This window comes from Melanerpes formicivorus, unplaced genomic scaffold (genome assembly GCF_026170545.1).
Source record: "Melanerpes formicivorus ecotype bairdi unplaced genomic scaffold, bMelFor1.0.p_v2 SCAF_99, whole genome shotgun sequence".
In the NCBI taxonomy this organism is placed as follows: domain Eukaryota; kingdom Metazoa; phylum Chordata; class Aves; order Piciformes; family Picidae; genus Melanerpes; species Melanerpes formicivorus.
Window position 1 is genome coordinate 1,870,916 of NW_027142451.1, and position 27,654 is coordinate 1,898,569.

The 27,654-nt window shown below is 46.8% G+C and overlaps 2 protein-coding genes across 2 annotated transcripts in view; one reads left to right on the forward strand and one right to left on the reverse strand.

Moving 5' to 3' along the window:
* The window catches only part of LOC137455446 (zinc finger protein 271-like), a 30,827-nt gene extending 7,015 nt beyond the window's left edge, over positions 1 to 23,812 (forward strand). Inside the window, exons 3-4 of the mRNA XM_068166265.1 lie at positions 10,181 to 10,287; positions 23,654 to 23,812. The gene's annotated coding sequence lies outside the window, so the exon portion shown is untranslated. The remainder of the gene's footprint in view (positions 1 to 10,180; positions 10,288 to 23,653) is intronic.
* Positions 897 to 27,620, reverse strand: LOC137455440 (zinc finger protein 850-like). The gene is made up of 3 exons (XM_068166244.1): positions 27,499 to 27,620; positions 9,089 to 9,177; positions 897 to 7,607 (listed from the first exon to the last, which is right to left on the reverse strand). Exon 3 carries the CDS (start codon positions 7,556 to 7,558, stop codon positions 5,675 to 5,677), a length of 1,884 nt encoding a protein of 627 aa, XP_068022345.1. The 5' UTR covers positions 7,559 to 7,607; positions 9,089 to 9,177; positions 27,499 to 27,620; the 3' UTR covers positions 897 to 5,674.
* Between the last annotated feature and the right edge of the window lie 34 nt (positions 27,621 to 27,654).

Consider the following 27,654-nt stretch of genomic DNA (forward strand, 5'->3'; position numbering starts at 1 on the left):
AAAAGCCCCAGCTCTCTCAGACTCTCTTCATAGGAGGGATGCTCAAGTGTCTTCATCATCCTCATGGCTCTTCAGTGGACCCTCTCCGGCAGATCCCTGTCTTTCTTGAACTGGGAAGCTCAAAACTGGATACAGTATTCCAGGTGTGGTCTTACCAGGGGAGAGTAGAGGGGGAGAACCTCCCTAGGTCCGCTGGACACACTTTTACTAACGCACCCCAGAGGTCTCTTCCAACCAAAACAATTTTATTCTATGATACTGTGACTTTAACTCATCCTGGCTCAGTGTTCTGTAAGTTCCACATCTAATGAACTATCACTACATTTCACTTTCTCACTCTTACCTCTGTAATGAAAGCTATGTAATGAAGAGCATAGTATTATTTAGCTTCTGAGAAGCTTCTTTCTGTGTTCATGTGCCGTTTGTACTTAAGTGATTGGTTTAGGCTTGGTGTCCAGGCACCTCTCTCCCCCTTTTGGTAGCCTGGGGAGTTCTCTCTGTTTCTTCCTTTGTTATTCACAGATCTTCTTTCCTGGAGTTGTTTGAATTCCTGATTCAAGGGCAGGGCTCTGCTTTGTTCAAGGTTAAAGCTGCCCATGGCCACCTGCTTTATCTACAATTCCTCCTTTTTGCCCAGGGCTCATTATCTTCTGCAGGGCCCTTTGCAGCCATGAGAATGAACAGGGCACTGCCAACACCTGGATTAATCCAATAAGCAATAGTCACAACCCAGTTTGTAACACTCTTCTGTCTATGTTTAGAATGATCACTTCAGTGTGTACAACACAGAACATCAAATTTTGTCCAGCCCTGACTGTGAGCTGATAATAAAGAACCAACAGCAGCTCGATTTTGCAGGCTGGCATGGCTGACACTCTCCACATCAGTGGCTAATTCAAGCAACACTTTTGATGTTTCCTTGTCTTGTTTTGCAACCCCAGGTGCCAGTTCCCTTAGCTGAGCTGGTGCTTTGCTGGGGCAATTGGAAGCAAGATTATCCTGGCTGCTATGTGTTCAGCTTTATTCTACAAGCCTACATGATCATCTAATTCAGCTGTTAGGCTAAGCCTGCATGGCTTTAAGGCAAAGGGAGTGTGGTTAAAGATCATAGTACTATATCAGCTCCAGCTCTATGCTGCAGGTACACATAGCTTTCTGCTTGTAAAGTCCCTGAAATATCTAATTCTTGAGGCTCTAATGGGGCAAAGAGCAAATGATCATCCCACTGGTGATCTTACTGGTGTGTTACAATTGAATTTTGACAGGATTTAAATTCCAGGTTTGATTTAATGCATGCAGCAGTGCTGCCCAAATGTTTTGCTATCCCATGAAGTTAGCTGATGTGGGCTGAGGGTGTTGTTTCCATTGATTGTGTTCTGGAGTAGGCCAAACACAACAAGAAGGGACCTGCTGGACCCTGGCACCTGTGGAAACACAAACATACCCATGGCCCCAGGTCACATGATCCCAGGGGCTTTCCCAATCAAGGGTCTGTAAATTGCCTGGGGCCTTTTTTGCCAAAGGATTGCTCACAGACTGCAATGACAAGAAATGAGTTACTATGGCAGGGTCCATACCACTCTGAGAGATGGTTAAATAATTAATCCATTATTGTGAGTGAAATATCTGTGGTGACATCCACTCTGGTGCTGCCACTAGTTCTTGCTTGCAAGTGACCCCACAGGCCTGAAAGGTGCCGTGGGGAGGCACTTGTGTCTGTGTGCACATTGCCATGGTGCTCTGCTTCCTGTTTCCCAAATTATTTCTCGGGGGAGGAGGTTGTCTTGGGTTATTAAACCCAAAGCAGCCATCTTTAGTGAGGTTTCATTCTTACCATATCGTGCACAGGGGCCAGAGAGGAACAGGTTCCCATACCCATTATTGCTGCTACCTTTTTGTGGACAAGTTTTCTTCTAATGTCCCAGCTGCCCACATCTGAAACAAGGTTTTCATACATGAAGAGCAGCAGCAAACATTTTCACCAAAGCCTCCACCTGACAAGCAGTGGTGGTATAGGAGAAGGGTTGTTTTCAGATAGCTTTGGGACAGCTTTGTTTTGTCTTGAGTCCAGGGGTGTACACCTTATCAGGAACTGAAAAGAAAGACCAGGCAGGATTGGGCTGGATATGTTTAGAAGCTTGTTTGCTAGCATTAACCTATTGTATGCTTTGCTTAAGTGCATGGCAGTAGAAATTTAACCAATCAGAGTGTGACAACACTGCATTAGAAACATATATAAGTCAACTGTGAAACGTAATAAAGGCCTTCACCTGGAAACATATTGTGTTGGGTCTAGGTAAGAATGTCAGGATATAGGTAATAATGAGTGCTTATAAATCTTTAGTGATTGGGTTAGCTCTGTTCCCTAACGAATAAGCACAATACTGTGTCAGTGCTACTGGGTGAAGGTCAGAATGGATTATAGCACAAAAGACATTTTAATTTTAAGTTATAAAAAACAGAAAAGGGGCAGTTCAGGTATTATGTCACAAGAAAGAATGGTTAAAGCATGTGATGTTCTTAAATTTTCATTTTATATGGGATTTTTAGTGTGGTTTAATAAACTTTCTTGAAGATATAAAGATGTTGGAGGCCTTCTCACTCTTGCTGTCTGCCCACAGGTATTTTCCTTATCTGTGGAGACAGAGCCTGGCCAGCCCTACCCTCATGGGTCAAGGGAGGACCTTGCTGACATTAAACACTTCAATGATTTTTGACCATCTCAAGAAAAGGCAAAGGTGTGACATTCATGCCCTTGAAGCAGATTGCAGGAGACAATGCTGAAGATTGGGTTTGCTGCATTTGTAGGCCTGTGTATCTTAATCCCTGTGCACAGTGTGTTCAGGGTAGAACTGGTATGGTTAATCTTCTTTATTAATAAGAAGAGGGAAATGTAAGAATTGAAACTGGCAAAATCCAGGTTCTCCTTTGAGAGATCAGGCAGGAAACAAAGAAGTGTTGTGCTTATAAGTTCAAAACTGTGGGATGAAACCTTTCTGGTTACTGTCTGAAAGAGGCAACTGTCCTGTTTGTGCCTTCACCTGGTAAGATAAGTGGGAAGGAATGCATGCTTGTTATTTTAGTGTAGCTCCAAGGCTTGTTCTCTTCACCCATATATTATGCCAGTTGTATTAGAATGACCTAATTGGTGCAGCTCTGGGCTTTGTATCTTTGATGTGTTACATCACCCATTTTCAGGCAGGTATAAGAGGACCATCAGATGCTCTCATAAATGCCTTCAATTATCATATTGGATGAGTTGCTGGTTGGCAAAACAAAGCAATCTCACGCCAGCAGCATTCAGTGATTTAGCTACTGACCATCAGTCTGTCAGACATGCTGAGGGACAGAAGAGGGAAGCTATAGATTCCTTGTTCCTTGTCCATGGACATGGGTGTGAAGACTTTGATGGGATGTGTTGTTACCAGGGTGGATACAACCTCTTATCAAAACTGGATTGTTGATTTTATTGATTGCTTTTGCTGTATAATTAATTTTACCTTGCTTGCTTTTATGGATGCAAAGAAAGTGAGGAAGGTCAACCAACAGTGTGGTCTTATTAGCAAAAGGAAAAGGGGAGATGCAGGAGAAGGCTTGTTTTCAGATAGCTTTGGGACAGCTATTTTTGTCTTGAGTCTAGGGATGAGTCCAGGGATGTAGACCTTATCAGGAACTGAAAAGAAAGACCAGGCAGGATTGGGCTGGGTATGTTCAGAAGCTTGTTTGCTAGCACTAACCTATTGTATGCTTTGCTTTGCCGCGATTAAGAGACGGGATGCAGCCTGATGCAGGCCAGGTGTCCACTTTATTGTGCAGAATTCTTCTTTATAAAACTAATATAACGCAGAAGCCATTGACAACAGGATCAGGGACTCTGTTACATCAATCTTCTGTATGTCTGAAGTCTGACCCTCTCAGGTCATAAGAACCACATGTAATCAAATATCTGCCCTCCTCCAACAGCACTGCTGCACCGAGTTCCCATAGTTCACAAGCCATCAAGGCCAACACTGTCTCCTTCTTATCAGTCCAGCAGTGCTTGGAGCTCGGCTCTCCAAGATTTAACCCTTCATTGTTTAATTGCATGGCAGTAGAAATGTAACCAATCAGTGTGACAACACTGCATGAGAAGTATTTGTAAGTTAACTGTAACACAAGAAATGGCTTTGCAATAAAGGTCTTCGCTTGGAAATATCTTGGCTTGGAAGCTGTGCATGTGGTGACCCTGTGCCACCACAAACTGACCCTGTGTGTTACTACACCAAGGGGCTTTCCACTGCCCTAGCAGTGGCTTTGCTCTTTACTGTGGACCCTGTGCTACCAAAAGGAATTCTGCTGCCCCACCAGTGTCCTTCAGTCATTCCAGGGAGTGTGAGGTATGAGACTCAAACCTTAAATGTATTCTATGTCAACATTCTGTGACAGCAGAGAAGGTTCCCTTAAGGATCCCCTCAAATAAAACTGGATGGAACCAAGAAGCTGTTGTCAAACACACTTTAATCTTATCTTTGCTTCTGACTACCAAGGGAAAAGTTAGAAGCATAGGAAAGGAGGAGAAGGAGGGCATTCTAAAGCAAGGGATTCATGGTACCAGTAGAATCCAGCCCTGTGTACAAACTAAAGCATGCTCCAATCCAAAGTGCCAGCACCTCTGGCTCATGCAGGATGTTGTCCTTGGCTCACACAGGAAAACAACTTTGCAGCTTGGAGTTGGTCAGCAGAGAATCAGAGGCTCTAAACATGGCCCAGCAGCTGCTCTTGTTTGCAGAACAGCAGCAGGGAATTCTAAAGCAAGGGATCAGCACCACCTGGCATTCAGCACTGTCTCACCAGCCCTAAAGGCTTCCTGTAGTGGGGGAGCTCCACACACCCAAGTTGCTCTAAGTTTGAGAGTTTCCCAGTCCCACCAGCAGTGACAGTGGGTGGAAAGGCTGAGGGAAGCCCTGACTCAGTAGGAATGCATCAGGAACACTGCTGTGCTAAGGAGAAGGCTTTTGGAAGCCCCAGGCCTGCTGGAAAGCAGCAGAGTCCTTTAGTGGAAAGCTGACAGAAGCTTTTCAAGGGCTTTCAAACATCTTCCTGAGATCCCCTCTACACTGTCAAAAGGTTCTGAAAATCAATCCTAGAACTCTCCAGACCCCCCCAAACACCTAACATCCCTTGACACAACCAAAAAGCCACTCTGACATGTCCCTGCGACTGCTCCCAGCAGACACTCTCAAGACTCTTCTGACAACCTCACTTTCACCTCCCTGAACTGGGCACATAGCTCCAGCCCCATTCCTAGGGAACAAATGCCCTCAACATTTGGACACTGTGGGCAGGAACGTCTGAAATAAAAGCAAACAGACAGGATTTGGGTAACTTTGGCTTTGCATCGACACAACTGGGCAATGGACAGAGAGTTTTTACCCCAGAGAAACACAAAGAATTGGGGAAATAGCAAAAAAACCTGGCAAAGCTCAAGCCAGTTCAAATGGCAGTTCTGGCTGTGCCGACTCAGCACTTTAATTGTTCTCATCAGCACCAATTGTTATTCAGAAGGGCAGGAGTTGTTTGTTCCTGCCAGGTCCCCAGCATTTGAGAAATGCAAAGGAAAAGAGGAGATTATGGTTCTATCTGCTGGAAAGACTCTCAGGCAGGTTAGGATTCCCCCAATCGACCCTGGGTGGAACTATTTGCACCTTGTCTGCACTGTGGCCTGGTCATTGGTGTGGCTGCAGCAGTGATTGGTGAGGTGACTCTTCTGGGTGAAGCCCTTCCCACAATCAGCACAGGTGAACGACTTCTCTCTGGTGTGCACACGACGATGCCGATTGAGTTGTCCCTTCTGGGTGAATCCCTTCCCGCAGTCAGCACAGGTGAAAGGCTTCTCTCCTGTGTGCACAAGACGGTGCTGGGTGAGGTGTCCCTTCTGAGTGAAACTCCTGCCACAGTCGGCACAGGTGAAAGGCTTTTCTCCAGTGTGCACAGGACGGTGCTGGGTGAGGTTGGAGATGGATTTAAATCTCTTCCCGCAGTCGGCACAGCTGTACGGTTTCTCACTGCTGTGGGTGAGTTGGTGCTGGATGAGTTTGGAGCTGTTAGTGAAGTTCTTGCTGCACTCAGCACAGGGGAACAGCTTCTCTCCAGTGTGGATGCGGCGGTGGATGGTGAGGTTAGAGCTGTTTTTGAACCTCTTGCCACAGTCCCTGCAGGTGAAGGGCTTCTCAGTGCTGTGCACACTGCGGTGCTCAGTGAGGTTGGACTTGCGAGTGAACTTCTTGCCGCAGTCAGCACAGCTGTAAGGCCTTTCACCGCTGTGGGTGCGGCGGTAATGGGTAAGGGCAGAGATGCAGTTGAAGCTCTGGCCACAATCACCACAGGTGAAAGACTTCTCAACAATGTGCACAGGGCGGTGCTGGGTGAGGTTGGAGATGGATCTAAATCTCTTGCCGCAGTTGGCACAGCTGTATGGTTTGTCACCACTGTGGATGAGTTGGTGCTGGATGAGTCTGGTGCTTGTGGTGAAGCTTTTGCCACACTCAGCACAGGGGAACAACTCTCCCGTGTGGATGCGGCGGTGGATGGTGAGAGTGGAGATGGTTTTGAAGCTCTTCCCACAGTCCCTGCAGGTGAAGGACTTCTCAGTGCTGTGCACACTGCGGTGCTGCCAGAGGACAGATCTCTGAGAGAAGCTCTTGCCACAGTCAGCACAGCTGTAAGGCCTCTCACCCGTGTGAGTTCGCTGATGGATGGTGAGAGTGCAGCTGTAGGCAAAGCTCTTGCCACAGTCGGCACAGGTGAAAGACTTCTCACCAGTGTGCACATGACGGTGCCTGCTGCGGGCAGACCTGCTGTTGAAACTCTTGCCACAGTCAGCACAGCTGTACGGTTGCTCACCGCTGTGGATGAGTTGATGTTGGATCAATAAAGTGCTGGTGGTGAAGCTCTTGCTGCACTCAGCACAGGGGAACAGCTTCTCTCTGGTGTGGATGCGGCGGTGGATGGTGAGGCTGGAGCTGTGTTTGAATTTCTTGCCACAGTCCCTGCAGGTGAAGGACTTCTCAGTGCTGTGCACACTGTGATGCTTGGTGAGGGAAGACTTGTGAGTGAAGGTCTTGCCACACGCAGCACAGCTGTACGGCCTCTCACCGGTGTGGGTGCGGCAATGCCGGATATGCTCAGAGCTCTTGCTGAACCTCTTGCCACAGTCACCACAGATGAAGGGCCGGGTGCCAGGGTGAGGGCAGTGGTGCTTTACCTGCTCTGAGCCAGGTGGGAAGCTCTGCCCACACTCAGGGCACTGATTCAGCCAAATCGGTGGCACCGAGGGACCTGCTCTGGTTTCATCCTCCTCTGCAAATTCCTTTTCCTCCTCATCCTGGTCACCTACATTCTCATGGTTATCCTCCTCTTCATACTCATCATTACAGTTATTCTCCTCAGCATCACCACCCGCCATCTTGTCCTCTTCCTCCTCCTCCTCTGCCTTCAGGCTGAACTTTGGCTGCTCCAACTTGATCTCTGGGAGCTGCTTTTCCTCCCAGCGTTTGTCTGAGTCCTTCTGTGAGGCCATACTGTGGCCGGAAGGGGACAGAGCAGTGCAATTTGGAACATGGAAGCACCTGAGCCCACAGAATCACAGAATCACCAAGGCTGGAAGAGACCTCAAAGATCATCAAGCCCAACCTACCACCACAGACCTCATGACTAGACCATGGCACTAAGTGCCACATCCAATCCCCTCTTGAACACCTCTGGGGATGGTGACTCCACCACCTCCCTGGGCAGCACATTCCAACGACAAATGACTCTCTCCATGAAGAACTTTCTCTTCACCTCAAGCCTAAACTTGCCCTGGTGCAGCATGAGACTGTGTCCTCTTGTTCTGGCTGCTTGAGAGAAGAGACCAACTCCCTCCTGGCTACAACCTCCCTTCAGGTAGTTGTAGAGAGCAATGAGGTCTCCCCTGAGCCTCCTCTTCTCCAGCCTAAACAATCCCAGCTCCCTCACCATCTCCTCACAGGGCTTGTGCTCAAGGCCTCTCCCCAGCCTCATTGCCCTTCTCTGGACATGTTCAAGTGTCTCAATGTCCTTCCTAAACTGAGGGGCCCAGAACTGGACACAGGACTCAAGGTGTGGCCTAACCAATGCAGAGTACAGGGGCACAATGACTTCCCTGCTCCTGCTGGTTACACTATTCTTGATGCAGGCCAGGATGCCATTGGCCTTCTTGGCCACCTGGGCACACTGCTGGCTCATGTTTGGGTGGCTGTCAATCAGCAGCCCCAGGTCCCTGTTTGGCAGCCCTCCAGCCGCTCTGACCCCAGCCTGTAGCTCTGCATGGGGTTGCCGTGGCCAAAGTGCAGTGCCATCCTGTTGGACTCTGCCTATCTGTCCAGTCAGTCGAGGTCCCTCTGCAGAGCCCTTCTGCCCTCTAACTGACCAACATCTGCTCCCAACTTGGTGTCATCTGCAAATCTGCTGATGACTGACTCAATCCTCTTATCCAGATTATCAGTGAAGATATTAGAGGATGGGGCTCAGCACTGATCCCTGGGGGATGCCACTAGTGACCAGAAAACCTCAGATCCTGATGGGGTCATGACAGTCCCTGACTCCCAACATCTCCCAACACCCAGCTGCAGGAAAGAATGCAGAGGGGACCTCAAACCTTCAGTTTTTGCCAGAGTGTAGGCTCAGATCTCTAATACCTGAGCTGAGACCCCAGGTTCCTGTGATTAGTGGCCTGAGGTACCCTGGGGCTTACAAGTGGTCTTGTCCCACTGTTCTTAAGCATAGTGGCATTGGCACGATGGTTCCTGACCCAAATCCTGTCCTTTGATCTCTCCTGGCTCAGACAATGGAGGGAGCAGCACTGACCGAGGAAGAGCAAACTACTTCCAACTTTCTACTACCACCCTCCACATCCCAACCCCAAACATCCCCTCCTGGACACAAGTGACCACCACCAGCCTGGAGAGGTCCCAAATTCCCATCACAGCTGATGTGCCTCAGAGACCCTGAAGAGGTGAAATGTGGTGGGCAGGAGGGAGTGGAGGAGGTTCAGAGGTGCCATGGGGCTGCCCCACGCTGGGTTCCTTACCTGCTGGGCTGCTCCAAGGGGAAGATCTGCGAACTCTGCTCTTCCCCAGCACACAGGAGCAGGGATGATGCAGACAGAGGGACACAGCCCTGACAGAGAGAAGCAAAGGGCTCAGAGGAGAGCACTGACCTGCAAGGGATGGCTCAGCACTGCCCAGGACCAGGCAGCACAGCTCAGCCTTGCTGGAGACAGCTCCCAAGCACAGCAGCACAGGCACAGCACACAGCCAGGGCTGCTCAAGATGGGAGGCCTCAACAAGTGCAGACTCAGCTCCTTGCCCAGCACACAGCCCCCAGCACACAGCTGCAGGGCAACACAACAACACAGCTGCCTCCACACAGCCTCTCCCAGGCCTTGCCTAAAGCTTTCTCCCACTGACTGCCGCTGCATTTCACAGCAGATCTTCCTCTGGACCCAGCTCTCCTCCCTGGCCCTGCCCCCACCACACCCACTCTGTGCTCACCCCTGCCCTGCACACACCTCTCTGATGGCCACTCCCCAAGAGGAGATCAGAGCAGCCCTCAGGACACACACAAAGGGAGGTTCATGATCTCTGGAGATGCAGCAAAGGGGGAAGGGACTTGCTCAGCTTCTTGCTAAACCTCTTCAGCCCTCACTGGGATGCTGGAGGAGTCTCTGTCTCCTGCCCAAATCTGACACCTCTAGCACCCTTCATACACCTCTTCAGCCCAAAGAGACTCAGTGGAAAGGGTTTGGCTTCCTTCTCTCCCTAACCATTTCTCTCAGCTTTCTCTTTGCAGTTCTCCTGGAGCTGCCACTCCACATCCCCAAGAGAAAATGAGGTTTGATGGGAGTGCACAGTGCCCAGGGGCTGTTGTTCATCTCCCAGCTGACACATGCATTATCAACACATACCCTGAAAAGTTTTTAAGACCTAGTGAGGTTTTTTTACTACTTTCTCCCCCTTGCTGCCTCCAAGTCCAAGCAGGATGTCTTCTGCACTTCACTAGCCTGCTAGTTTAAAGTGCAATAGACACAAGAGGGAAACAAATCTAAAACCATGCCTTACACATTGTAAAATGGATTCCTTTCCTCCCCTCTCCCATCTGCACTCATTTTTCTCTTTTCCAGCATACTGTTCACTGCCTCTAATTGTATGCTGAGTTCCAGTCTTTCTGAGCTGACAGTCCTGGCCACTACACACTATTCAAAAAAGGACAGAATGGAGCCAAGACCAAGTAAGAACTGTTTTTCTTCGTGGCTCAGTTCTTGTTCAAAAGGTGATGAGAGTTGATGAGGCTGTATGAATAACTTCTTTATTAAAAATTAAAAATTAACACTAAACAGAAAAAAAACCCTAATTCAGTGTTCTTGGCTTGTGTCACACCCTTATGTCCAGTTCTGGGCCCCTCAGTTTAGGAAAGATGTTGAGTTGCTGGAACGTGTCCAGAGAAGGGCAACAAAGCTGGGGAGGGGTTTGGAGCACAGCCCTGTGAGGAAAGGCTGAGGGAGCTGGGGTTGCTTAGCCTGGAGAAGAGGAAGCTCAGGGGAGACCTTCTTGCTCTCTACAACTACCTGAAGGGAGGTTGGAGCCAGGTGGAGGTTGGTCTCTTCTCCCAGGCAGCCAGCACCAGAACAAGAGGGGACAGTCTCAAGCTGCACCAGGGGAGGTTTAGGCTGGATGTTAGGAAGAAGTCCTTCACAGAAAGAGAGATTGGCCATTGGAATGGGCTGCCCAGGGAGGTGGTGGAGTCACCATCACTAGAGGTGTTTAGGAAGAGACTGGATGGGGCACTTCGTGCCATGGTTTAGTTGATCAGATGGTGTTGGATGATAGGTTGGACTTGATGATCTTTGAGGTATTTTCCAACCTGGTTAATTCTATTCTATTCTATACCCTGGATGTGACAGCTTGTGCACAAACCTACTATATGAGCTTAAAAGACAAGGAATATTCTTGATGGTCTGTAGTGCTAAATTTTGTTATTCACAAATCTAATAAAACTGATTGAAATTAGTTAAATATACAACAGTTAAGTCTTGAAACAGTTTTAAGCAGCCTCTTTATCTACACTATGCCAGTAACATGACAGACAATATTTCACATTCCTTTTCTGAAAGTGGTGTCTGGGTGAAGAGAAAGATTTTGCAGCCTAATTTGATCTTTGTGAAAAGAAGTATAATTCACATGGGCTGAGAAGTCACATTTCTCAATTTAAAAAATCACTAATGCATTATATCAAGAAAACAATGACTGGAGGGAATAAAACAGAAAGTCTTACCCCTTGACTCTTTCCACATTGCTTACAACAGTGCTACCCAATATTCCAGCTGTTTATCAGACTCGAACAGTACAATGCTGGAAGGTAGTAAGAATCACACTTCAAAAAAGCTTTGGTTGCTTGCTTTTTTAACTAAACCTTCCGAGCAAGGAATATGCTCATAAGCAATAGATCAGTCCATCTGATCACACCTGGAAAAGTCTACCCTCACACAACTACAAACTACCATAAACACACTATGCCAGCATGTATCTACACAACAGCCAGGAGCTAAAATAAAGATGATAAAAGCCATGTGAGTAGGACAAAAATGCATCAATTATCTTTCCATAACAGACAGCAGAAAATACAATTCTAAAAGACCACAAAGGCTTAAAATTGACAAAGGAAAAATTAATAATTCCTACAATGATGCCACTCTGCTTGACCCATATTCGGAAAAATCAGACCACTAAACAGCAACAGACCAGGTCTTCCCACAGTGCCAAGAGATGACGGCACAAAGCAAGCAGGGTTTGAGCACGCTGCGCTGAGGACAGACCAACGTTTTACTTAGCCCAAATATTCTTCTTTTATATGAAATGTGTGAATATACTTTCAGAGAATTTTCTAGGTTTAATAAACTAACTGATGTTTCCCATAGAGACTGCCAAAAGGCAACACATTGAAATCCTCATATTAGGAGTGAAAGAAAAGAAAAAAATCCCAGCAGGTTTGAGCATAGAGTATGTGCAAGTCTGCACACGTGTATACTTGATACATAATAGATGTTCTCCAGATGTACAGGTATGACAGGCAAGATGTTTTTCTGTCTTATGCCCAAGAACCCCTGCAAGTCATTCTAAATTAGAAAGACATACCCTTTAAAGCTGGCAGGTTTTGAAGCTCCCTGTTATTGCTAGCATTAAACCTTGAAGAACTCTGCTGCTTTTCTTTCTCCAGTACTGTCTGTGGTGCTGGCACTTTGATTTTAGACAGCTGTGCTGGGGGAGGAGTGCTGTTTGATTTTTTGTTTGACACCTGTTTAAAAATAAATTAAAGCAGTTAATTGCAGCTGAACTTAGAAATCTTCCAAAATCTGATTGTTGTAACAGAAATGAAGCAAAATAAACTTTTATTCAAATTGCTCTATTCAGCATCCTCTGGAAGAATAGAATAGAATAGCATAGAATAGCATAGCATAGCTTAGACCAGGTTGGAGGAGACCTTCAAGATCATCGTGTCCAACCCACCAACCAATCCAACACCACCTAAACAACTAAACCATGGCACCAAGCACCCCATCAAGTCTCCTCCTGAACACCTCCAGGGATGGTGACTCCACCACCTCCCCAGGCAGCACATTCCAATGGCCAATCATTCTAGCAGTTCCCTGCGGGTGAGTGTGTTGATTGGATTACAGACTTCAGTAACTTATTTATCAACGTTAAATCAGGTACATTTTGAAGGTAGCTGTTGTGGAGCTTTGTCTTAAGTAACTGTGATGCAGTCCTTTAGTTGTTCCATGTCTATTTTTTTTCTTTAATTGTTTTTTTGTGTTGATGATGATTCATTTATCTTTTAGAGGATTGATTTTTTGAAAGTTATGCAACTGGCCAGTTTTAAAGTCCTTGTGGTTAGTGCATTAAAATACAATTAATGTCTGGAGAACACCTAGGCAAAATAATCTGTCACAGGGACAAAATTTGGTTGAACTTGAGTTTCTGTTGTTAAGCAATCTTTGACATTTGCACAAGTTTCTGCATTTGTGGTAGTTTTAGGCTGTACATTACTTCTTAATTATACATATAGCCAAACCAGTGAAACCCTAAAGTAAGTCTTAAATGTGCAACAAGTGGTCTTTGTGGTGGGTTTGGAAGGGGTAAGGCCAAGAAGCCTCCTCCCTTCCCCCTTGTAGGGTAAAGGGAAAGAAACTTGAAGGGAAAAAGAAAAAAAACTCACAAGCTGAATTAGCAAAGCAGTGGAGCTATATTTACAAAGCAATGTAGGATTTGCAGGGGGATATTTACAAATTTACAATATCTACAATATATACAAAGATATACAACAGAGTAACACAGAAATGAGAGTAACCCCCTCGGCAGAGAGGGGGTTCCCCACCTCCTCTTTCCCCTCTTTCCCCCCTTTCCCCAGATTAGGTTAGAAGAGAGAGAGAGCGAAAGAAAGAAGTTAAAAGCAGTTTTGTGTTAATTGGAAAAGAGTTAATATACAGGCCTGGTATCTTGTTTTCAGCCCAGCACAGAGTTAGCTGCAGAGCTGCTGCACCATGGAAAAGCGGAAGCAAGACTGACAGAAAAGTCGTGCAAATGTCCACTTCACTCCCAGTTCCGAAGGTGCTTCCTCCCACTTTACCAATGAAATTAGTTTAGACTATTCCTTCCGTTTACCAACTTCCGTCCACCATATTCCCTTTCTTAAGGGGGCAACGTCAACCGGCCACAGTCCACCCCTTCTAAACAATTTCATTGGCTGTTCATACTGTCCATCCAATCCAAAACGATATTTTCAGTTTGTGAGTAAAGTTCATAGTCCATTCCGGCTATGCTCAGATGTAGATGATTCAAAAGTCCAAGAAAATCAGAAAATGAGAAAAATGGAAAACAGTTCATTTCTTCACTGATGAAGCGAAGAAAAGGGAAACAGGGATTCTCAGGGTCTCTTAGTTGACTCAGGGCTCTCAGGGATCTCAGGGTTCGTGCACCGTAGATTCCTCATTGATTCTTCCTCTGGACGCGATGTAGCTGTACAGCAGTTTGAAATTAACTTCTTTCAGCTAAAGTTAAATTTCTTTGTGGAATACACTGAATTTCACCATTCTCTTGCATTACCCAATAAGTGTGACCCGGACCTTCAGCTGAAACCACCCCTCGGACAGGTTTAGCCTCTCCTGAGGGTGAAAATACCCAAACAGTTTTACCTAACAGATTCTTTTCTCTAACAACAGGAACTCTATCACCTTCTACTTTCTGTAGCAGATCTGAATGTGCAGGTCCAGCTCGGTTCACTGAACCTCTACTATTTACCAGCCAGGTTGCTTGTGCTAAATGCTTTTCCCAGTTTTTCAAAGATCCACCCCCCATGGCTTTAAGAGTGGTCTTCAACAAACCGTTGTAGCGTTCAATCTTCCCTGAAGCTGGTGCATAGTAGGGAATGTGGAATATCCACTCAATACCGTGCTCTTTTGCCCAGCTCTTTACAAGGTTGTTCTTGAAATGAGTTCCGTTGTCTGACTCAATCCTCTCTGGAGTTCCGTGTCTCCACAGGATCTGTCTCTCCAGACCAAGAATGGTGTTGCGTGCAGTTGCATGTGGAACTGGATAAGTTTCCAACCATCCAGTGTTTGCCTCTACCATAGTAAGCACGTATTGCTTACCAGAACGAGAACGTGGTAGAGTGATGTAGTCAATCTGCCAAGCTTCACCATACTTGTACTTGGACCATCTGTCACCATACCACAAGGGCTTAAGCCGTTTTGCCTGCTTAATAGCAGCGCAAATGTCACAGTCATGGATGACTTGTGTGATAGCATCCATGGAAATGTCTATGGATCTGTCACGAGCCCATTGGTATGTTGCATCTCTGCCTTGATGTCCTGACGAATCGTGAGCCCACCGAGCTAAGAATATCTCACCTCGGTGTTTCCAGTCGAGATCAAGATTAGAGTCCATGTCTACTTGAGAAACTCTTGCAGCTAGATCTGCCTGATGGTTGTGTTGCTGTTCCTCAGTAGCTTTGCTCTTAGGAATGTGAGCATCGATGTGTCTCACTTTCACTGGAATTCTCTCGATTCGATCAGCAATGTCCTGCCACAGGTTGGCTGCCCAAATGGGTTTTCCTTTTCTCTGCCAACCACTTTTTTTCCAGTTCTTTAGCCAACCCCATAGAGCATTGGCTACCATCCATGAGTCGGTGTAGAGATAAAGCTTTGGCCATCTCTCACGTTCAGCTACGTCGAGAGCTAGCTGGACAGCTTTTACCTCTGCGAACTGACTGGATTCTCCTTCTCCATCTTTCGCCTCTGCAACTCGGCGTGTTGGACTCCACACTGCAGAATTCCACCTTCGCTTGTTTCCAACAAGACGACAGGAACCGTCTGTGAACAAAGCATACTTCTTTTCATCATCAGAAAGGTCATTGTAAGGAGGAGCTTCCTCAGCACGAGTCACTTTCTCCTCTGGAGGTTTGGCACAGTTGATGCCTTCAGGCCAACTTGAGATCACCTCCACTAGACCAGGTCTTTCAAGATTTCCCATTCGAGCTCTCTGTGTTATCAGAGCCATCCACTTAGACCATGTTGAGCCTGTGGCATGATGTGGTGTGGATCCTTTGCCTTTGAACATCCAATTCAAAATTGGTAATCTGGGAGCTAAGAGAAGTTGTGATTCAGTTCCAATCACTTCAGAAGATGCTTTCACTCCTTCATAGGCAGCTAAGATTTCTTTCTCTGTTGGAGTATAATTAGCCTCTGAACCTCTGTAACCTCGACTCCAGAAACCAAGAGGTCGTCCACGTGTCTCACCTGGAGCTTTTTGCCACAAGCACCAGGTTGGACCATTGTCACTTGCAGCTGTGTACAAAATGTTCTTAATGTCTGGACCATCTCGGACAGGTCCCAGACCCATTGCTTGAATTACTTCTTGCTTTATCTGGTCAAAGGCTGCTTGCTGTTCAGGTCCCCAGTGGAAATGGTTTCTCTTTCGAGTCACATCATACAGAGGTTTCACAATCTGACTGTATCCAGGAATGTGCAGTCTCCAAAATCCCACTATCCCCAAGAAACGTAGGGTCTCTTGCTTGTTTGTGGGACTTGCCATGGTAGAGACTCTGTTTACCACATCCACTGGAATGTGTCGGCGTCCATCTTGCCACCGCACTCCCAAAAACTGAATCTCTGTGGTAGGTCCTTTCACCTTGTCTCGCTTGATGGCAAAACCTGCATTCAGAAGAATGTCAATGATTTTGTTACCTTTCTTGAAGACTTCCTCAGCAGTTTTACCCCAGACGATGATATCATCGATGAACTGGATGTGTTCTGGAGCACCGCCTTTCTCCAGAGCATCGTGGATCACTGCATGACAGATGCTTGAGCTGTGGATCCAGCCCATTGGCAGCCTGTTGAAAGTGTACTGGATTCCTCTCCAGGTGAAAGCAAACTGAGGCCTGCATTCCTCTGCTATGGGAATAGAGAAAAATGCATTAGCAATGTCTATGGTAGCATACCATTTGGCCTCTTTGGATTCCAGCTCATACTGTAGCTCCATCATGTCTGGTACTGCTGCACTCATAGGTGGTGTCACTTCATTCAGGGCTTGGTAGTCTACTGTCAGACGCCAGTCTCCATTCTGCTTCCGCACAGGCCACACTGGACTGTTGAAAGGTGAATGAGTTTTGCTGATGACTTTTTGACTCTCCAACTGACGAATCAGATTCTGAATGGGCAACAAAGAGTCATGGTTGGTTCTGTATTGTCTGTGATGCACAGTCTGAGAAGCAACCGGCAATTTAATGTCCTGTATCTTATGTTGTCCCACAACTGCAGATTCATCAGAAAGCTCAGGTCTGGCAGACAGCTTCAATTTTTGTCCAGCAATTTCTATTGAAGCTACTCCAAAAGCCCATTTGTAACCTCTAGGGTCCTTGAAACGCCCTTCTCTCAGAAAATCAATTCCCAAAATACAAGGTGCGTCAGGTCCGGTCACAACTGTATGCTTCCTCCATTGTTTACCAGTTAGACTTATATTAACCTCTACCTTACTTAACTCTTGAGATCCACCAGTGACTCCCAGAATAGTTATAGACTCTGATCCCTGATAATTTGATGGCATTATGGTGCACTGAGCTCCTGTGTCAACCAAGGCCCTGTACTTCCGAAATTGTGAAGTGCCAGGCCACTGGATGTACACATGCAGGGTTATAACTTTGCGTGTTATAACTGGAGCCACTGTTGGAGCCATAAGAGTCATTCTGGGGAACTGTGGAAGTAACAGCTACCCTTCTGGTGTTGCTACCTTGGGTTCTGCCACTTTGCAATTCCCTCAGTCTCCTGAAAAGATTAGAAGTTGGTTGGCCATCCCAGCGGTTCATGTTCTCACCAAACTGATCACGCAGAGTTATCCAAATAGTTCTACGCGATTGCCTTGGTGGTCTGTTTTGGAATGACCTGTTTTGGAATGACCTGTTTTGGAATGACCTCCTTGGAGGACGTGTATTCCTCACAGATGAAACTTGTACCCACCTGGAGGAAGAATTGAAATTATCCCTTTGTGCCAATTGGGATATGGAATTTCTAAATTCATCCTTTAACTCTCTCATGCAATTCTCAATTTTTCCAGACAGAGTTTCAATGGCTGAAACCAAAGAACCACGTGTCATGCTATCCTCCAATTGTCTCATTTGATCACTGAATTGGCCAACCGTAGGAGAAGCTCCACCATAACTTCTTGACACAATTCTGCTTGCCAGAATGTTTGCATAATTAGAAGGAGCAAGTTTGATGATCTTTTTAGCAAGACCAATACCCACAGGAATATCATCAGGATTCAGAGTTTCATGTTCACCATAGAGTAGCTCTCTAACAGCGAATTCCCTCAAACGCTTAATTCCCTCATCTATGGTAGTCCAGGGTTTAGGATTCCATGGAAGGTCATCTCGGGAAGGGTATCTCAGGGCAACCGCTATTAAAAGGCGTATCCACAGATTAACCTTACCGAGAGCTTCACCTAGATGTCTATCTATTCCATTGTCCCTTGAGAGAGTTCCTAACTGAGCTGCTGACTTGTCTCCAACTGTTAGAGCTGAAGCACCTGTATCATAACACCTACTAAGCCAAGCTAGAACTGGCTCCTTATCTGCCCTGGTGAAATCTTTACGGACATTTCTCAATTCCTCCCGTGGTGACGAACAGTCTGTAATATCATCTTGATCTTCATCTCCCTGAATTCTTTGCCCGTAAAATCCTGCTGTCATTCTCCTAAGGATCTCTTTAAGCTGAGAACCACCTTTGCCAGCTGCTTTCCTAGCTTCATCTCTATCCTGCTTTGATCTCACTAGGTTAGCTAGATCTTTAAAACAAACCTTCTCTTCCTCCTGAGCAGGATCTTTTAGAGTAGAGGGCCCCTCACCAGGATCAGTCTCCTCCTCTTCTTCTCCATCTTTGCCCTTTCCAGCTCTAGTCTTTAAAGGAGCCACCTTAACTGGAGCTGTGTTTGAATTTACAGCCACCTTAATAGAAGCTGACAGGTCCTGAGATAAATCAGCTGCTGGGGCAGTGACTTCCGGCCCCACCGAGGGAGTGGGTGGAAGTGACGTTGCTCCATTAATGGCCGACGGAGAAGAAGAAGAAGGAGAAGGAGTGGGAGAAGGAGTAGGTGCCATGTTGATACCAGCCGATGTCCTTGGCTGCTTACTAGAATCAGCAAAGTCATTTAGAGCTGCCTTACCAATTAACTTTTTAGCCTTCTTTTTAACTGACACGGATTCTGCACACTCTTCGTCACTAGATGACTCTGGGACTGATCGAGAGCCACGGCGTTTTCTTTTTGATCTAGTTTTAATAACAAAACAAGCTCTGGATATCTTTCTCTCTCGCCGCAGAGAGAAAAGTAAATATGCAATTACCATCACCAGCAACAGATTTATACACATCACATAAATCACCTTCGGATCCCAGGCATCACCTAAAGTTACCCTCTCCTCCGGTGGAATCTTAAAACCCTTTATCTCAATTGGGAGAGTGGTGGAGGTAACATTCCTGTATCTCACTGGCCATAATAAATTAATACATTTTCCATACCATAGTTTAACTCTATACATAACCCACATATAAATTGTCCGCACCAAATATTTACCCAGGTAATCCAAAATCAAACCCAAACAATATCTGTAAACCAGAGCCCCAAAAATTGAAAAGAATAATCGCTCCACAAACCACAATACCTTCATGTTTGCTAATTCAGCTGGAAAACACTAAATCAATCAGATAATAAATTAAACTAATTATCTGCCGCACGTTGGGTACGCCAATAAAAAAAAATGTGGTGGGTTTGGAAGGGGTAAGGCCAAGAAGCCTCCTCCCTTCCCCCTTGTAGGGTAAAGGGAAAGAAACTTGAAGGGAAAAAGAAAAAAAACTCACAAGCTGAATTAGCAAAGCAGTGGAGCTATATTTACAAAGCAATGTAGGATTTGCAGGGGGATATTTACAAATTTACAATATCTACAAAGATATACAACAGAGTAACACAGAAATGAGAGTAACCCCCTCGGCAGAGAGGGGGTTCCCCACCTCCTCTTTCCCCTCTTTCCCCCCTTTCCCCAGATTAGGTTAGAAGAGAGAGAGAGCGAAAGAAAGAAGTTAAAAGCAGTTTTGTGTTAATTGGAAAAGAGTTAATATACAGGCCTGGTATCTTGTTTTCAAGGCCGAGGCCTTGGCAGAAAGCCCAGCACAGAGTTAGCTGCAGAGCTGCTGCACCATGGAAAGGCGGAAGCAAGACTGACAGAAAAGTCGTGCAAATGTCCACTTCACTCCCAGTTCCGAAGGTGCTTCCTCCCACTTTACCAATGAAATTAGTTTAGACTATTCCTTCCGTTTACCAACTTCCGTCCACCATATTCCCTTTCTTAAGGGGGCAACGTCAACCGGCCACAGTCTTTTAAAAATAAAAACACAAGTTGGGCTTAATGTTGTTGAGTCTGAAAGTGTAAGACTTTGGTCTTTCAGTATTTTCACAGCAATATGCACTAACACTATTTGTTAAACTAAAGGCAGCCTACCATTAAGGTTGTCATTGCCTGACACTTTCCAAGCTTTTAGTCTAAACTATTCCTGTTCAGGTGTAGCTGCACTCTGAGCAACTTCAACTGTATAAAATATGTCAATTCTGCAGTATTTGCATAAATACCATTAAGCCATAAAAGTAGTGAAATTCCTATATGGTAACACTTTAATCTTACTAATACTAAAACTGAAGCTAAAAGGGTATTTAAGTGCAAGTTTTTTAAACTACTATTTCCCCTGGTAGTTTTAACCACCTATACTATCTCCCAAACACAGGTAATACTATAGATGCATATATCTCTGTCTTTCTACTTTCTTCAATATAGTGAAAAGAATTGATATACTTGATTAAAGTGGCTTGGCTTTTAATTGAAAATACAAGAAGGATTTCTTTGCTTTTGCATGTTTTGACAAGAAGTAGGTCCAAAGTAAATTATAAACAGATAGGTGCTTCTAAAAAAACCCACCAAACATCCAAGCCAATCTGGTTCCAAGTTCTGGTTTATGGTTCATTGCAAGTAATCCTCTTAAGTTGTATTACTTAATGCTAATTACACAGCCGTGAACTGCAACTGAATTGTGGAAGTGGCAGTAGAGACTCACTGAATTTGATATCATGCACCTCTCCTATGAGGACAGACTGAAGGGGTTGGGGCTGTTCAGTCTGCAGAAGAGAAGGCTCCGAGGTGACCTCATTGTGGCCTTCCAGGATCTGAAGGGGGCCTACAGGAAGGCTGGGGAGGGACTTCTCAGGATCTCAGGTAGTGATAGGACTAGGGGGGATGGAATGAAGCTGGAGGTGGGGAGATTCAGGCTGGATGTGAGGAGGAGGTTCTTCACCATGAGAGTAGTGAAGCCCTGGAATGGGTTGTCCAGGGAGGTGGTTGGGGCACCGTCCCTGGAGGTGTTTAAGCCCAGGCTGGATGAGGCTCTGGCCAGCCTGATCTAGTGTGGGATGTCCCTGCCCATGGCAGGGGGGGTGGAACTAGATGATCCTTGTGGTCCCTTCCAACCCTGACTGATACTATACTATACTATAATCACTCTCTCTGTATAGAACTTCTTCCTAACATCCAACCTAAACCTCCCCTGGTGCAGCCTGAGACTCTTGTTCTGGTACTGGCTGCCTGGGAGAAGAGATTAACATCTGCCTGTCTACAACCTCCCTTCAGGTAGTTGTAGAGAGCAATAAGGTCACCCCTGAGTCTCCTCCTCTCCAGGCTAAACAACCCCAGCTCCCTCAGCCTCTCCTCACAGGGCTGTGTTCCAAACCCCTCACCAACCTCATTGCCCTTCTCTGGACTTGTTCCAGCAAGTCAACCTCCTTCCTAAACTGAGGGGCCCAGAAATGGACACAGTACTCGAGGTGCAGCCTAACCAGTGCAGTGTACAGGGGCAGAATGACCTCCCTGCTCCTGCTGGCCACACTGTTCTTGATGCAGGGCAGGATACCATTGGCCCTCTTGGCTGCCTGGGCACACTGCAGGCTCATGTTCAGCCTACCATCGACCAGTACCCCCAGGTCCCTTTCTACCTGGCTGCTCTTCAGCCACTCTGACCTCAGCCTGTAGCACTGCATGGGGTTGTTGTGGCCAATGTGCAGAACCCGGCACTTGGATGTGTTCAATCTCCTGCCCTTGGACTCTGCCCATCTGTCCAGCCTGTCAAGGTCCCTCTGCAAAGCCTCTCTACCCTCCAGCAGATCAACTCCTGTCCCCAGATTGGTGTTGTCAGCAAATTTACTGATGATGGACTCTATGCCCTCATCCAGATCATCAATAAAGATGTTAAAGAGCATGGGGCCCAGCACTGATCCTTGGGGCACACCACTACTGACTGGCCACCAGCTGGATGTGGCACCATTCACCACCACTCTCTGGGCTTGGCCCTCCAGCCAGTTCCTAACCCATTGCAGTGTGCTCCCGTCCAAGCCATATAAGGTATCTGTTCTTCTCTTCCATCTTTTCAGTGTTAATTTCTGTAACAAAGCCCTCATCAACAGTCTCTTCTAGGATACATTCAATCCCACTTTAGAGGAGGAAAAGGCTCTTCTAAAAGGTCATGGGAAATCACCTTTTTTAATACATGAGGGCTAGTGGTACTGCTTAAAGGAGCAGGCTTTTCAACAGTTGTGGAGTTGTTGTTTTTTTAAAACTTTTAAAGCATCATTTTGTTTCAGTGTATAAATTAATGAAAAACTACTCCTTTCAGAACTGACATCTAGCCTGTACCAATGAGAGCTGAGAAGCAAAAGCAATTAAGAAAGGTATCAGCTACCTGTGCTTTGTATTGCTTGCAGATGAATGCCACTGCTCAAGGCATACTGATCCCAGCTAGCACACATTCTGCTTTCATAAAAAGTTCTAAGCCAAAGCCACCTTAAGTAAAAAAATACAAAAGAGCAAGCTTGGGTGGTTAACAGCCAGCTAAAAAAATACACACACACACAAAAATCCATAGCAATGCAAAATTTTACAAACTGCAGAAGAGAGAGACACACACTCAGTATGATGCAAAAACGTCACACCAAAGTGCCTTTTCCCAGGGAATTATATCAAATGTAGATTTGCAGTGCATTCATTCTATAAACCAGAAAGAGCATCATTCTGTTAAGAAACTGAACATTCAGACCTGCATGAAGTGGTAGGCATGTAAGAGCTTGCTGGCTGAAGCTGAGCCTCATCCCTTCCAGGAAATGCTTTCTGAATGTATAAAGGCTATTTTCATAATAAATGTCACATCTCATCTCCCCTTTCCTCCCCAACACCACTTCCAATTCCTCTAGAAGCTACAGTGAATTTTAAAGGAGCCTTATCTGACCAATTCACACAAAAAAGGCTTTGAAACATATCAACATTTGCCCTCATTCTATAGAAATTATATAGGGAGAACTTGGCTCTTCCCTCCCCCAGCACAGTACCTTTCTGGAGTAGTGACTTCACATCCTTTGACACCAGCACAGCTTGAAAGGGGAATGGGAGAGTCACGGCAGAAAGCAGTAAAACCTGCTTTTATCTATGCATGCAATGCCTCTATGAATACTTAAAGCTTCCCAAAACACATTTAACAGAAAGGTTTCAGTCTCCTCCTTTTACTGCAGCTGTGACAAACTGAAGGGGACAGGGCTCGCGATTCTCTCCCCTGCGCACAATAACTCACCTGCAATATGCAAAAGGGCCACGGGCTGAAACGGCCCATTGGAATTGGCTGTGTCAGCCACCATCCTGCTGCCAGCTCTGTTACATGTCAACATCTAGGCTCCAGCAGGCAAGGCAATGTATTCCTTAAGGCAAGAAACCAGCCTCCATTTTAGTTTAAAAAAAGACACTAAAGAGCTCTGCAGCTGGAGGGAACTGGCTAGTTAATGATGTCAGCAGGCGGGAGGAGCCCCACTGGCTCAAGGCAGCAGTTTAAAATGACACCGAGAAGGTTGCAAATGAGCGGAGGCGGCGCGGGGCTGTCACTGCGCTCCTGTGCTGACCCTGCGGAGCAGGGAATACCGCCCGGAGGAGGTGACGGGTCTTTTGCGTTTGTTCTTTTTTAAACCAGGCTCATCCTATTGCTCCTCTGTGATTTCCAAGCCCCTTGTCTCCACCCCGTCAATATTCAGAACGCACCTGCTGGAATGAGCACATGCATTTTAAATTGTGCCTCTTCCTGAAAACGCCAAAAGCTTAACCCTTCCTTCAGCAAGGCTGCCAGCAATGAGCAAACAGGAGGGCAGCTTAACCCTGGAAAAACACAGCAATAAAGGCAACATCTACAACTTAGTCTTTCAAAAGCCATATGAAAAAGGTAGCCCACAGTAAAATACACGTCTTTGAATGTTATTATTAGTGACCTGATGAGCATTCCCATTAAAGTGTTTTATGACAGGCTGCTAATGTGTAGATTCTGAATATGTACATATTCAGGGAGATGAAAACATCTTTCCTGTTCATTTTGGTATTTCTGTCTAGAAATGAACCTACCTCAAGTTTAAGGTGACGTCGTTAAACTTGCCTACTGCAAACTTCAGGTTTTTCTTTCCAGAAAGTTCAGTAATTGCAATTTATTATTACAAAATAAATTATTGTATGTAGGCATATGAAAAGAGTTCTGCTGCAAAATGCCACTAATAATAATACAAGCAGCACTGCTTAATTTCTGAGATTTTTAGTTAAATCACTTAAAGTATTTGGAACAAAACCACAAGCACCCTGTTCTTCATATCAGACTTTCATGTTTATTTTCCCCATGAGCTACAAAGGACCGTTTTGTCTTGTAGACAATGAACCTCTGGGAGTGATGTTCAGAGAAACAGCAAGATGACACCAAGTTGGGAGCAGTTATTGATCAGTTAGAGGGCGGAAGGGCTCTGCAGAGGGACCTCGACCGACTGGACAGATGGGCAGAGTCCAACAGGATGGCATTCAACAAATCCAAGTGCCAGGTGCTGCACTTTGGCCACAACAACCCCATGCAGAGCTACAGGCTGGGGTCAGAGTGGCTGGAGAGCAGCCAAACAGAGAGGGACCTGGGCATGCTGATTAACAGCCACCCAAACATGAGCCAGCAGTGTGCCCAGGTGGCCAAGAAGGCCAACGGCAGCCTGGCATGCAACAACAATAGTGTGGCCAGCAGGAGCAGGGAGGTCATTCTGTCCTGTACTCTGCATTGGTTAGGCCACACCTTGAGTCTGTGTCCAGTTCTAGGCCCCTCAGTTTAGGAAGGACATCGAGACACTTGAACATGTCCAGAGAAGGGCAATGAGGCTGGGGAGAGGCCTTGAGCACAAGCCCTGTGAGGAGAGGCTGAGGGAGCTGGGATTGTTTAGGCTGGAGAACAGGAGGCTCAGGGGTCACCTCATTGCTCTCTACAACTACCTGAACGGAGGTTGTAGCCATCTGGGGATTGGTCTCTTCCCCCAGGCAACCAGCACCAGCACAAGGGGACACAGTCTCAAGCTGTGCCAGGGGAAGTTTAGGCTCGAGGTGAGGAGAAAGTTCTTCCCAGAGAGAGTCATTGGTCATTGGAATGTGCTGCCCAGGGAGGTGGTGGAGTCACCATCCCTGGAGGTGTTCAAGAGGGGATTGGATGTGGCACATGGTCTATGGTGACAGGTTGGACTCCATGATCCTCAAGGTCTTTTCCAACCTTAGTGATACTGTGAAAATTGAGGTAAGGATTGACTTACTAATGAGAGGTAAAGAATATTACTGCAATGGAATTAAGCTAACAAGTATCAGTGGGAAGAGGAAGAAGTTACTTGAGCAAATTCATGAAGACACTTCTGTTGCAAGAGAATCAAAAGCTGTATTAACTTCAGCTACCCATTTTTAGAATTATATGAATGAAAAAGCATATTGACTGTAGAGCAGAACTAGCTAGTACAGGTTTCTTCTAAACTCTGCTTATTACTTCTAACTTCCTGATGATGGGGATGAAGGAAAATGCTCTAAAATTCTCAGGATGTAACTGAATGTGTTACATTTAGGAACCATTTACATTTAGCACTACAGCTGGTGAACTACCTTTACACTTGAGAGCCAGCTAGTATTTCTTTCAAAATAAATACTCCATTTGGGCTGTGATTTAAAAACCACCCAGGCCCCCCTCCTCCCCCCAATTCACCAGCCCAAAGGTTGCCTGTATTTCATTCTGTACTACCTACTAGTCTGAGAGCATCAGAATCAACAATGTACAGGAAGATTAAAATTGGATTAATTGCTATTTACATGAAAATACCATGAAGGAACTTGGTGACGTCTCAGACTAGATGAGTTTTCATTTTTAGACTGGCAGAGGACTAGTGTAAACCATAAAGTAACTAAAGGCAGAATTCTATGTCTCGGCAAGCTAAGCCACCCTAGTTACAGACTGCTTTGCTCCCTTTCCTGAATTCCCCTCTGCTATATTTGATGGTTATCTTCAGTGCTCATCAGCCACTAAACCAACAGACAGTCACTTCCCTTATTGTCAGGTTGGTTTTCTGTTGACTCAAAACTGTGTTCTACAGCAGCCTAAGCTAAGCTATGTCTACATGAGCTACTGCTTCATTCCCACCTCTGAGGCACACGTGCACAGCCATCTGAAATTGCTGAACAAAAGCTTGTGCAGCTGCATGGTTGAACCAGATTGGGAAATTGAGTAGAGTTAAAGAGAGCAGGAAAAGGATGACTGAGCCATTATCTGGGTCACTGGACAGCTGTCCAAAGTAAGGGGCAGGAATAAATTAGAGTTGCTTTTACTGGTAGGAACAATTTGGGTTTTTTTTTCACCTCCAATTACAGCCTAAACAAAACTTAACATGCTCACATATCATAGAATTGCTGCGGTTGGGAAAGACCTCTATGACCATTGAGTCCAACCACTGACCTAACACCACTATGGCTATTAAACCACATCCCGAAGTGCCAGGTCCACACGGGTCATGAAGATGTCCAGGGATGGTGATTCCAATGCATATGCACTGTTTCCTAATACCCAATCATGTCAAGCTACAGAAGATAAGGGTCTCTTCACAGCTCTGAACAGCAGCCCTCCCATAACCACACACACCCCTCCCACAACCCCACATAGGGCATCCACCCACCTCCAACACCTCTACCCTACCCCACACACACCCCCACGGACACACACCCCACACCACCACACACCCCCACAGCTCCCCACACTGCCCACGAACACATGCAGCTCCCCACAACCAGCACTCCCCACTCCAAGCCTCACCACCCCGACCCACACCACAGCCACACACAGCCTCCCTCAGCACCAACAACTCCCAACACACAAACCCTACAACAACCCTAAGCACCCCGCTACACCCCGACCACCCTCCCGCACCCCACAGCCCCCAACACCTCCCCCCAAAACCCCACACTCCCCTTCCCCACTCCACCACACAACCCTCACACCCCGACCCTTCCCACACCCACCTCCCCAGCCCCTCCCCAGCCCCACACATTCCCTCACCCCACCTGCAGCCCACACAAAGGCCACGCACAGCACATGGCCGACCGAAAGCTCAGCGCACACCAAGCTGATCCCAGCCACAGCTTTCCCCTGAGGCTCCCAAAGGATCCAGGTCACAACCCTCAGCCCCAAGGGATCCCAACCCCACCCCCCCCAGCCCTACCGCTGCCCCCCTGCCCCAAACACCAGCCCTGCAGACCCCACGGATCCCTCCCCACAGCCCCCCCACACCAACCCCCACAGCTCCTCCTTCTGCCGTTCCAGAAGCTGCCCCCACCCCACCCCAGCCCCACGGAGCCCCCTGCCCCCCACGCCCCTCCGACCCCCAACTCCACACACGCCCCCGGCAGCCCCACGCAGCCAGACCCTTCCCCGCTCCGCTGCCGCCGCCCCCAGCGCTCCCCGGCCCCCTCAGCCCCTCCCGCCCCGCCGCAGCTCACCAGCCGGCAGCTGCCGCTCGCCCGCCAGCCCCTCCGGCACTCCTCCCGCGCTCCGGCCCCGCTGCCGCTCCCCACGAGGCAGCAACAACGGCGGTCGCGGCCGGCAGCGGCAGCTCCTCGCTGTGCCCCGGAAGCGGCCCAGGGGGAGGAGCTGCC

Excerpts from the sequence above, each read along its gene's own strand:
- LOC137455440 (XM_068166244.1), bottom strand. The coding sequence starts at position 7,558 with ATGGCCTCACAGAAGGACTCAGACAAACGCTGGGAGGAAAAGCAGCTC.